The sequence below is a fragment of the Myxocyprinus asiaticus genome, chromosome 4, assembly GCF_019703515.2.
Source record: "Myxocyprinus asiaticus isolate MX2 ecotype Aquarium Trade chromosome 4, UBuf_Myxa_2, whole genome shotgun sequence".
Lineage (NCBI taxonomy): Eukaryota > Metazoa > Chordata > Actinopteri > Cypriniformes > Catostomidae > Myxocyprinus > Myxocyprinus asiaticus.
Genome location: NC_059347.1, coordinates 55,304,509 through 55,317,398, shown reverse-complemented (window position 1 = coordinate 55,317,398; position 12,890 = coordinate 55,304,509). Strand labels below are relative to the sequence as shown.

Here is a 12,890-nt window from a genome sequence, read left to right as displayed (position 1 = left end):
TATATATATATAACAAGTACGTAAATACCACTTGTTCTTTTACTTTACATATAACTTTTACCACATATTTTTTTGTATTTACTATTAATAATTATATAAATAAAATAATATTAATATTTAAATAAAATTTATTTTAACCTTAAAAATTTTACTTTCATTGGTGAACAAGTAGAAAAATACATTTGTCAACAAGTACTGTGTGCTGTTGTGGCATATGTGACAAATGAAACTTTGACTTGATTTATTATTATAGATAAGTTATTGATTTATAATGAAAAAATAGTAGAAAAGTCACAAAAGGTGATCTCTTATTTTTTACTGGTTATTTTTTAATATTACCACTTGTTCTTTGACTTGTTACTTATTCTTTATATTTACCACCTATATTTATACTTACTACTTATAACTATATACATGCAAATAAATAAATCTAAACAATTTATTTTAAATTTTAAAAAATACTTTCAATAATTAACATGGATAAAATACACATGTCAACAAGTACTGCTGTGTACTTTTGTTGCACATTTGAATAATAACACTTGACTTAAATATGTATCTATATATTACAGATAAGATATTATTTTATAGTGGAATGAAAGTAGAAAAGAAAAATCAAGGCAGCAACACACACACACACACACACACACACACACACACACACACACACACACACACACACACACACACAAAAGAACTTTCACTATCTTTAGTTTTACCCAATCCTACCATGTTCATAAAAAAAAAAAAAAAAAAAAAAGGGGGCAGGTTGTGTGCAAAATGAATAGTAAGTGGAAGACTTATTATTAGTGTTTTATGTTTTGTTGTGTTAAGAGTTTTATGTCATTGTTTTGGGGGTTACCACCATAGGTTGAGGACCAATACAATTTAAGTATTCTATATATTGCTTTATCCATTGAGCAATAGCATAACCATTGCATAGTGACCAAGTTGCTTGCCACTAGCATGTATTTAGCATGCTAACATTTCATGTCACTAGCTACAGTAGCATCTCACTAAAAGAGTTTAATTTGGGTTATTTTGACGTTAAATTTTGTTGGGTTTACTTTCGTCAGTTAGGTTCCCTCTACTTGAAGTATTTAAGTTGAAATCACATGGTAATTTTAATTTAAGAAAACAAAGTGTTATTTTTTTGAGTGAGTATGATAAAGTGGAGAGCAAATGGAGATTTTTGCTTAAATATGCTTCCCCGAGAAAAAATATATCCCAGTTATATCATGTGACTCCTCTTGAGTTTCAGAAGAGATCTCAGCAAAGTCACAAACTGAGCTTAGATTTGCATCCTATAGTTTTTTTCAGTAGATTTTAGAGATTTGAACAAGGACTCTTAACATTAAAGTTCCTCCAAGGCCAAATTATGAGCTATGCTATCTACATTCCTTTTTTCGCTCTATAATCTTCCTGTATGCCAACAATGGTCTCATTTGAGTCTATCTTTATAGAGAAACATCTGAGTTAAATTTGATACTTTAATAAGATTTAAATGAGAACTCCATTAAGTCTTCTGAGCTATAAAAGAGCATCCTCTGAGCAATAAATGTTTCATCTGGGTATTCACATACATGCTTTACTCCATAATAAATGTTTTAAATGAACTTGACAGTAATTAGATAAAAAAAATAAAAAAATAAAATAAAAAAAAAGAACTCAATGTCTTGACATACAAATGTTTTTTATTAAGTAGATGCAAAGTCTTCGCAGTATATGCATTAAAGTGGCAAATGTTTTCATGTTTCGAAGTTCTACAATAGAAGACTCACAGCGGAGATTGATCGGAACAGTTTCTGTTAGCAGCAGCAAAGGACGAACACAAATAAAAATAAAATAAAATTCCGTAAACTCTTCTCCGTCCAGCCACAGAGGAATGATGTGTTCACAACCGTTAAACCGACACAGTGGAGGTTTAGAGCAAAACAGGACATGGTGACATCATGCATTCAGTATAATCCAACCAATAGGAAAGATCAGACATTATATTCACGTTAATATATTACAAGCAACTCAGATGGACGAAACAAAATCAATATCCATAATCAAAATACATTCTTAAAAAAATCTCATACATATAATATTTAGATATTTACTGTACCTTTAAACATATGCATGTGTGTGATTATTTAAATTTTTTTGCTGCACTTCTTTCACAGAGTTGAAACGGTGCAAAACCCAAATCGAGGGAGGGCAACATTCAGTGTTAACAGTGTAAATAGAACAAGAATACTCTCCCACAGAAAGCCAACAGAAAATACATTGTCTCAAAATGGAATAACTCCACGCAATATTTTTCATGCCAGAGGCCACACAAACTCAAAAATTAAAAGGATTCAAAGCAAATCCAAAGCAAGCTAGGAAGCAAAAAACTGACCCTTCTTAAATGACTCAGTCCCAGAAAGACTATACTTTTTAAAGGCATTGCATACAAAAGATAACCTATGTGTTGCATTGATAATTTTTTTATTTTTTTGCTCTTTGTAAGAATCAGCAATTACATTTGCAAGTGTTCAACCTTTAGTACAAAATACAGACAACAAAAATAAAGTTGAATGAAGCTAACAGGTGTACAACCTCTCGTTTTTGTCAATACATTCTGGATACTGACGTTCAGAGTTTCAAAGATGTTTCATAAAAAGATTGTTGCCTGAAAGCCAAAGAACCAGTGAGATTTTTGTGACTTTTATAGATCCCTCAAAAGTCTTTTCATACAGTCAGCTTGACAAATGCAGAACGATTAATATTTGAGAGTGGGCTCTTCTAAATTTTATCAGTCTCAAAAATCCAACCAACATTATTTGAATTACGCTTTTATTGATTTTAAAATGTCACCACTGAAACATAGGATGACACTGCCTTTATTGTTCTAAGGTACTTCAATTTAAACTGGTCTTTGTAAAGTATTTGTATACATAAGCCACACTTAAAAATGAATGCCATTGAATAGCTGACAAAATATCAAGTCAAGTGTCATTTATTATAAAAAGAGGTCACACTTTTAGAGCCATGAATTTCACAAAAAGAACTTGCTTAAACAAGAACAGATTATATTCATTATATTATATTATTATATTAGATGTTATATAATATACACTTTCTGAATGCTAAACATGTCCATGGTGAATGTGATGAATAACACCTGTGCACTCTCAAAAAAAAGTAGGCTACTGTTTAATGTACAAAGGCTGTGGGGTACCTCTTTATACCATTTTCAGACATGTAGCTTGTTTTTTGTATTTGTTCCAAAACTGTGTTAATAAAAGTCACATGTACTGTAAGCAAACTGTCCCCTTATCAGTGGCGTAGCCACGGGTGTGCCACGGGTGTGCCACGGTGTGCATATGCCACCCAAAACATCAGCTTTCACACCCAAATGAAATACCTTTTTGACAATTAATAATGTAAGTTGTGTTGTAAAAATCAATTGATATACAGTAATGCTGAATCTTGGATGCATCAGTTACGGAGTTTAATAATCGACTGTAATGACTATACTACAGAGGCCTTCTCAGATTACACGCGTGCTCTCGCAACAGACGCGGAGCATGAGACTGAGGAAAAAAGCGTGCACTTTAAACTAAGAAGGTTTATGCTACGGAGTTCGAATTTCTGCATCATTATTCATAATTGCATGCTCCCATATGAGCAAAATACTGTTAGCTCTCTGTTGTTCTTTGCTTCCCCAATTATGATATATTATGTTTTTATTGAATATTTGGAGACAACACATGAAAAGGTACAGTGATGCGCCTTTACTCGTGATGTTTGTTCATAACACGTGTTATAGACTTACGACCTTAAGTTGTTAATTCTGTGACCCTGCTTGATGTAAAAATATTTTTTTCTTTATATTTCAATTATTGGTTAAATACAGTTCCTCTGAGATTATATTAAAATGTATTAAGCATATTCAACAGTCTACTTACCGTCTATTTGTTAGTTTGCATCAAGTCAGACATGATGTTACCATACTTTTCATTTTGGCTGAGTAATTAATGTAACATTAGCATTATTTTTTAGTTATATTTCCAGTCACACATGTACCGAACATCCCTGCAATAACATCCCTAAAATAATTGTGGAAAATAATTTTGAACCATTCCAAAATAATGACATCGAATTGTATGACTAAATATGAAGCCTAATATTTAGATACATTAACAGGCTTACCTACTCCACTTATAAAATTGCCATTTATTTGTTTAGTTAAGTCATTATAACGTAACACAGAGCTAAAAAGAATTTAGAGGTGAAAAGAAATTAATATGCTTCATCTCTTGCATATCAAGTTTTCACTTGGCACACCCAAAGCCTTGTTTCTGGCTACACCACTGTCAGAGTGTTTGTGCTCTGTTCAGAGATTTAGTGCATCCTTTGACATACAGCTTAAAATGATATATCTGTACAAACGTGTCAACCGTTACAAATTTTCGAGTACTGTTTATGCCGTGCTTATGAAAAATATCACCGCATGAAACAGAATGTATGTTCCAGTCAGAGGCTGCGCTGCAAATACACTTAATCCGACACGGATGACATGAGTTGTAAAAATTTATATCATGGTTATTTTTATCCGTCATTGAATATACATTAAAAAGTGCCTGTTATCACAGTCACAGAGTGTGTGTGCATGCACACACACACAAACAGAAGAGTGAAGCTATGGAAAATTATTTATTTGTTGAATTTTTGTTTATCTTTCAAAACGTTGCTGACGCCGTCCTACCTGGGTTCTGCCGCTATCCAAGAAGCGATCGTACTAAAATTACCTCAGTAATTATGAAACAGCTCCTATTTAAAACACGCTACTATATCTAATATAGTCGCCAGAAGGCTATATACTGCACGTGCTTTGATAATAAATTACAGTGAAGTGCTGACCTACAGATGTCTTCTCCAAAGATCCATCAGGTATGTTTGTGGTTTTCATATTTGGTTCATTGGTCCATTATGTTGGACTGCCCAACTCTCGGTGGTCTCAGACTGATATTTTTGGTGCGGATCAGAGTGTGACTGAATGTTCACATATGCCTAAACAAACCGAACTAAGGAAGAAAACGCGCCAGGTGCAGAAACAAATACTCAAAACGAGCCAGGTGTGAAAATGCCCCAAGGGTCTATTATGAACCTTTAAAGGTACATTTATATGTTTTATTCCTCTGAGAGTGCCTTTTTTTTCTCGTTAAGGGTACAAATATGTACCCAAAACAAGGATACCGCCCCAGTGATGGCTTTGTACCTTAAACAGTACCTTTTTTTTCTGAGAGTGTGGACACTCTGCTAGGACATTTGTGTGAACCTGAGGGGAACTGACATCATACATCCACTAAAATGACCTTGGTTAATCCAAATGGTTCAAAGTAATTGCAAAAATGGCAAAGTGTAGTAAAGTTAGTTTTAAGAGAAAAGCTCTAACATCATCTGTTTGCAGATGCCACTTGATACAATACAATGACATTTATATTTAAGTGTGGGTAACTGTACAATTAGCACAACTGTACCAATTGTATTTACAATTAATTTACATCTATTGTCATAATCAGTGTTTGACTTACTGATAAGGCTGGCATACTGTATTTTTAAGTCTTTAAACACTTCTATGTGGAGTCACTGGGGCTTGCTGTCCCCTGACAATCAAACAGCCTTTGGCCACCATCTGTATGCAGTTAATACTGTGACTTGACATCAAAATCAGGAGCTTGCCACTGCCATTTTAAGAGAAATTGAGAAAGAGAGAAGGTGATAGGGGACTTTAAAAGATACGTATGTCAAAAAAGCTCATGGAAAATTCTGGATGGTTTTTCCATGTTGCAAAAGGCAAGCGTGACCTGACACGTTCATGATAGATGCTGATTTAAGCCACACTAAAAGTGTTTTGCAATAAATCTTCCCGATATAACCTTTAGACTGCTTGCAAGTATTACCATTGTAAAATGTCATAATCTTTTTCTCCCTATTGAGGGTTGTTAACAAGACAGATATTTACAATAACCTCACAGGATTTCTAACCAAATTGCATGACACTTTAGCACGTTAAGATGCATGGTTACCATTGCACTGTCAATTAGCAGTGTGGCTTTTCTTTAGAAGTGATAATATACAGAGTGTGGTTTTGTACAGGTCTAACCCATCTATGTAGACTAATTCTCAGTCGATCACAAAAAAAATAAAAATAATAATAATAATAATTAGTAAAGGAAGAATGGAAATAAGAAAGTATTTTTTGTTTTAAAGTTGGTGAATGCTGAACAACTATGTGTTGAAAAATGTTGATTGTTGGTACAAATGCCATGTCTAATCTTGGGGTGTTTTCACATGGTCTGAGATATATTTTTGCATACTACTATTCTAATAATCAATTTAATAATAATAATAATAATAATAATAATAATAATAATAATAATATAATAATAATAACAACAGTGTGAATGGATAGTGGACTAAAATGGACCAAAATGAGATCTGAGCCCACTTTTAAGGCCAGGGAGAGTGGGAGCGCAAAGAGAACTGGGTTCTTTCTCACTCAGTTCACTTTTTGGTCCACTTAAAGGGGTCTGAGTAGGGTTCTTTTAAAGGTAAATTCTGTATTTCCATGTAAAAACACTTTGTTCTATCCCAGCTTAATATGGAGAGAGAACGTTAAGTACGCCATTAATAAGTGTTCACGAAACCTGTTTTAAAACATCATTATTTATGTCAGTTCATTTGGTGGCACTATAACCCTGCAGAAATTATACACTTCACCTTTAAAGAAGACTCAAGTGTGAAAATGAACACATCCTCAACATTTTGTTGACTCAGATAGAGATTTAGTCTTTAATCCAAAGTGATCATAATGTGCACACTAACCCAAACACTAAATTTGAGGCAAACCAAATACTTTCTATCTCATAATATTGAAGTCAATATCTATGCATATTTGCACATCAGGAAAGCCATTGATCTTGCTTAAACATTAAAAAGGCAGGCCATGTCTGAGCACACGCAGGCCAATAATGATGACAAAAGCATTAAGACACAAAAAAGTGCATTTAGGTGTTCAAGTGAAAGGTACTTGTCTTAATAATGCCGGTTTTGATCATAGATATGCACAACAAATGAGCGAAGAACATTAAATAGTTTAGTAAAAAAGGAAAGAAGAAACTGTTTAAGAAATCAACAGACAAACTTGGCACAGTTTTCATATATCGTGGCTGACCACATCATGCTTCTCATTGGCCGATTTTGGAGCCTTTGAGCAAAAGCCAGCAAGATGGATGGAAACTTAGACTGAGCAAAACACCCTGGAAAAGAGAGAAGAGAACAAATATTAAAAGAGATAATAACAGAGAAACAAAACAATATCAATTAATTTGTTATGAAATTAATTATTGTTTTTCATTGTACACATATAAATACATTTCATACCTTATTAGTTTAATTATGCTCACATTTCATTGTATTTTTATTTACTGACTGACCACCATTTCATGATGTATTTAATAATCTCATGATGTATGTATTTATTTTGTCCGCTATACTACATTTTATGTTGCATTTAATTTTAAATATTAAAATAAAATAGTAAAATTTCATGCCTTATCTGATTAATTACAGTATGCTCATATTTCATTTTATTTGTATTGATTGCAACATTTCAAGAAGTATTTTGCTATTTCATGAAATATTTATTTTTGTCTGCGTTATTGAATTTCAAGTTTATTTAATGCAGTATTTTAGGTCATTTTTTTATTTTAAATAAAAAAAATTCACATGCCTTATCTAAGTATGCTCACACTTTATTGCATTATTTATTGTGCAATTATTTATTGATTAAATTATTATTTCATGATGTGTTTAATCACTTCATTATGTATTTATTTTTTCTGCTACATTACATTTCAAGGCACATTTCATTTTTCATTTGAAATAATAAAATAAATAAATGTCATGCCCCATTTAGTTAATTACACTCACATTTCATTGGATTTTTATGCATTGATTGCAACATTTCATTAAGTATTTTATTATTTCATTATTTTTATCCCCATTATTACATTTCAAAACCTATTTAATTATTTCATGTAGTTTTTCATTTTAAATAAATACATTTCTTATTTAATTTTAGATTTTTAAATAGATTTTTTCATCATTTCATGACATTACAGTTCAAGGTGTATTTCATTAGGTTTTTCATATTTAAATAATAAATAAATACATAAAAAACAAAAATAAAACATTTAACTCCTTACTGAATTAATTATACTCACATTCATTGTATTTTTATGTATTGATTGGAACATTTCATGATACATTAATTTATTCAATTTTGTCCCCTATTTACTTCCATAAAGTGCTGAATGACAAATGGCGAGAGAATGTGAGGTACCTCTCGTCCTCCAACAGAAGGACTTTGATCATAAAACTGCAAAAATCTCAGTTGGCACCTCTTACAAGAACTACGGTGGCCATTCGGCAAAAAGGCCAGTTAAGCATGATACGGTTAAAGCACTTCTCCCTCTCTCCGCTCTCAGGCAGAGTACGGCATGAACAAGCTCTTATCTGTGAGAGCACAAACAGAGAATGGCACATCCACTCTCTTCTCACTAATCCTGTTACGCTACAGCCACTTCTCAGCCTCCGTCTCTATGGTTACTGCTGGCATTCAGTGATGCTGGTCCAGAGGCTGTATCGACAGTAATCAACAGAGCACAAGGTCCTCCTACAAGCAAAGATAACCCAAGGTGACTTAAGAGATTGCAGAGGAATAAGAAAACAGGACTTACTCATCCGAGTCTTTTTTGCTTTCTTCGATGAATGCAATAGATTCCGACCTTAGACGGTTGGTGACCTCGTAAGTGCGCAGGGTGACACCGAAAATGTCCTCATGGTACCGATTCTCGTCCTTCAACAAATGGAGAGGAGATGTAGACAAAGGCAAAAAAAAAAGCTGGATCTTCTCTGATGACCTAACACTTTGTTACCCTTTGTTTGTGCACAATAATTCAGTTTAACATCAATGGTTGAATAGCTGCTATGGTTTGAGGAACTGCAATGGCTATTATGGCTGGTGCTCTTAAAGCTGAAAGCATTCAGATGATAACATAAAAGTATAACAAAAAAAAAAAGGTTTTTATTTTCATTTTCTCAAGAAAATGTGAGTGGTGCTTGCCTTTACAAAACTTGTTGCCATGAAGCTGGCATGTTGTGGGTGGTTGTTGGGGTGTTCTGGGTGGTTGCTTACTGGCACAAGTCAAAAGAGCCCATCCCCAAGTCTCTATGATATTCTGGGGCTGGTTGCATAAACATAGCCATTAACATAAAGGTGCTGTAAGCGATATTACCGTTCTGAAGCTTTCACGTGACTGAGCTGTTGAATTAGCCACACCACCTCATTCCAAAACCCCGCCCTCCAAAGTTAATTTTGAGACCAAAACCGAGCAAAAGAACAGCATTGTTTGTTCCTGTGGCTGTCAAATTCAACAGTGGCACAATAGTGCCCTCAACTGACAAACATTATGAATCATAGCCTTAATGATCCACTTCAAAAACAACACTATGAGAACGAGCAAAATGATTGACAGGTGAAAAGCATCAATGTCTGCTGTTTACAAAGTCTACAGCTGTCACAGAGACCAGTGAGATATCTCAGGACACTTATTTAATTAATATCACCTTTAAGCACTTACAGCACCTTTAAGACTGCGTCTAACAATTATTATGACTAGTTAAAGATGCCATAGGAAGCCTGTTACATAAAACATGCTTGCAGTTGTCTTTAGCAAGTCTAATTTGCATTGCCTTGTGGAAAAAGTAAGACACTTATCAGCCTAAAAAAAATGGCCGACTGTTTAGTTCTCATTCGCTGAAAATATTTGCTTATTAGCGGCATACAATGCTTCAAAATTTATTCTAATGAACAAATTTAGTGATTTTAACCCAAATAATAAACAACACACAACATATTGTTACCATAGTGGAAGTCAAAGTCTTCTACAAAGTCTCAACTCAAGCTCCTTTTATCCCTCAACTGAAGCCACCACTGGCTCAGCTGACACTTATTTTCCATGGCAACATGGAATGTAAACAAAAGTTAGCTTAGTGGTATGTTGTCTTTCATTTTGGTCTTAAATTAGACTGATCTATCACCCAGTCGTGTCAAAAGTAACATAAACCCCATTATAATCAATGATGCTGTCTACACTGGAAGTGTCTGTTGCGGCGTGTTCATCGCACCATCAATAAACAGGTGTCCCGTTCCATTTTGTGCTGCACGCGCTGATAGCCTCTACACAAATTAAACGGTTTAGAACGTTTGTGTCGATGCGTCTAGTGTAGACAGCCTCAAGCCATTGCAGCACATTACATCAACGGATGCGCCCGGTGTAGAAAAGAGACAAAGAGACAAGTTTTTTGCAACTGACTGAAAAAGACCAAAATTTTAGACATCTAACTAATCAGACTAGTCTAAAACAGTTTTATGCAACCGGCCCCTGATCTATAAAATATAGCTTGGTTCGCTCCTTCAATGTAAGTCTAAGAAAATGTCAGTTCGTTTTATAGTCAGCCAGCCAAAAATCTTAAGTTCAATTGTTTAGAAAAGTAATAGAGCACCTCTCCTCAATAAACTGCACAATCTGAGGCATAATTTATGTCCATAGCACCAACTATGAGGGACAAGTTATACATCAAAATTTAATACATTAAAGGAATAGTTCACCCATAAATGAAAATTCTCTCATTATTCACTTACCCTGATGCCATCCCAGATGTGTTTGACAGCAGAACACACATTAATATTTTTATCAAAATGTTGAAGCTCTGTAGTTCCTTATAATGTAAGTAAATGGGTGCCATCAGGCTGCTGGCTATTTGACATTCCAAAAGACATATTTAGGCAGCAAAAAAGTAATCCACACGACTTCAGTCGATCAATTTATGTCTACTGAAGTGAATCGATAGGTTGGTGTAAGAAACAAATAGATAATTACAACTTTATTGAAAAAACAAATCGCTTTCTGCCAGCAGTCGACGCATTAGTGACGTAAGCGCAGTGACACGTTCATGCGAGAAGTCGGAAGCACATACACTGTATACAACAGAGGAACGTACATCAAGAGAGAGTTAGTTTATTTCTGTTTGATACGAACTAACTCTCTCTTGATGTACGTTCCTCTGTTGGAAGCAACGATTTCAAGTTAAAAACGTTTAAATTATCGATTTGTTTCTTACACCAACCTATTGATTTGCTTCAGAAAACATTCATAGATCAACTGGAGTCGTTTGGATTACTTTTATGCAGTATGCCTTTTAGACTGTCAAATAGCCAGCAGCCTGATGGCACCTGTTTACTTACATAAGGACCTGCAGAGCTTCATATTTAATTTGCGTCATGCTGAAGAAAGGCAGTCATACACATCTAAGATGGCATCAGGGTAAGTGAATAATGAGAGAATTTTCATTTTTGGGAGAACTATTCCTTTAAGTTCGAAGTTTGTTCAAATCCACAACCCTAAGTTTGAGCAATAGTAATAGTGATATAATAGTAATAGAAAAATAGTTTGGAAAATTGAAAACAATTGGATCTAACCCTTAGTTTGCTGATGTAGAAGCCAGCATCCTCCAAAGACATGTTGCCGTGTAGTTTGAAAATCTGCTGGACTGTTTTCAGTACGTCTCCAGCCATGGTAACGTCTCCACAAACGTAGATGTGACCTCCTTCTTCTCTCAAAGACTTGTAGACTGTTTCAGACAGCTGCTCACGAAGCACGTCCTGGACATATTTCTGAGAAGAATATGGAAAAAGAATAAGAAATTGAAAAGGGACAAAACAGAGCACAGCTGGATATGGCGGGCATATATTCATACCCACATGCTATTCCTGTCTGTGGTGAATCAAGTTTTACGTTGGTCTAACATTGCAGTTGCTTAATATTTCCAACGCAAAACTGGTTTGGGGTTGTTGCTTTTCAAAGACTCGGCAAAAAAAGAACCCTTTCTCATTTTCCTCCTTGTTCTTTATAATTCACATGGGTAATCTGGCAAAACCCTTCTTTTTTTTTGGTGCATAAATGGATTTGAATTATCCAAGCTGACCTCTGACAAGGCTTCACATTCTCACCTTTGGTCTCCCAGGCTCTCTGGAGTATGCGGTGTAAAGCTCTTTAAACACTTCCTTGTTCTTGGCCTGGATGGTCTCTTCATTGTAAATATGGTCAATCTGCGACTGCCGACAGCCGAAAACCAAGATCATAGGGCACGCCTTGATTCCTGATAAATAAAATCACACCAAAAATTAAAGTTTAACAAAGAAAAACATTTAAAAAATGAAACAATGGATGGATGGTTGGATGTGCATCGAATGTCTACCCTTATTTTCAATTTCATATAGTCTCTGTTGCCAGAAGCTTCTAAATGGAGCAATTCCAGTGCCTGGCCCAATCAAAATACATGGAACCTGACTGTTTTTTGGCATGCGGAAAGTTGGAGCCCTGAAACAGAAAATACATCCATTGATTCCATAAAACCCACATAAAAAACAAAACATTAATGGACATATTTGAGGAGTAAATCAATGCTCTACCCTCTGACGAAGCATGGCACGGTCTCTTCTGTGTCCAAGCTATTGAGCCAAGAGGAACACACTCCATGGTGTACGGGACCCTCTCCATCTAGATGGGATAAAACACATAATCCTTTTACCTGACACGCTGTGACACTGATCTAATGTGCCATAATTTAGAACTGCACAGAGCTGACATCACAAGCTTCAAATAGATTGAAATTGCTACATTTTAACTGCCTATTATGCCATTATGCGCATAATTACATGTTTACAATGCATTTAAAATGGGAAAGAGAGATGAGATCACTGTTTCTATTTAGTGAGTGTTAACTAA

The 12,890-nt window shown here is 34.6% G+C and overlaps 1 protein-coding gene across 1 annotated transcript in view; it reads right to left on the bottom strand.

The window, feature by feature from the left end:
* Positions 1-1,687: 1,687 nt before the first annotated feature.
* nos1 (nitric oxide synthase 1 (neuronal)) overlaps positions 1,688-12,890 on the bottom strand; it is an 88,811-nt gene continuing 77,608 nt past the window's right edge. Inside the window, exons 23-28 of the mRNA XM_051692600.1 lie at positions 12,575-12,662; positions 12,361-12,482; positions 12,113-12,261; positions 11,582-11,776; positions 8,778-8,896; positions 1,688-7,295 (exon numbers count right to left, since the gene is read on the bottom strand). Coding sequence (XP_051548560.1) covers positions 7,277-7,295; positions 8,778-8,896; positions 11,582-11,776; positions 12,113-12,261; positions 12,361-12,482; positions 12,575-12,662 — 692 coding nt within the window. The 3' untranslated portion in view covers positions 1,688-7,276. The remainder of the gene's footprint in view (positions 7,296-8,777; positions 8,897-11,581; positions 11,777-12,112; positions 12,262-12,360; positions 12,483-12,574; positions 12,663-12,890) is intronic.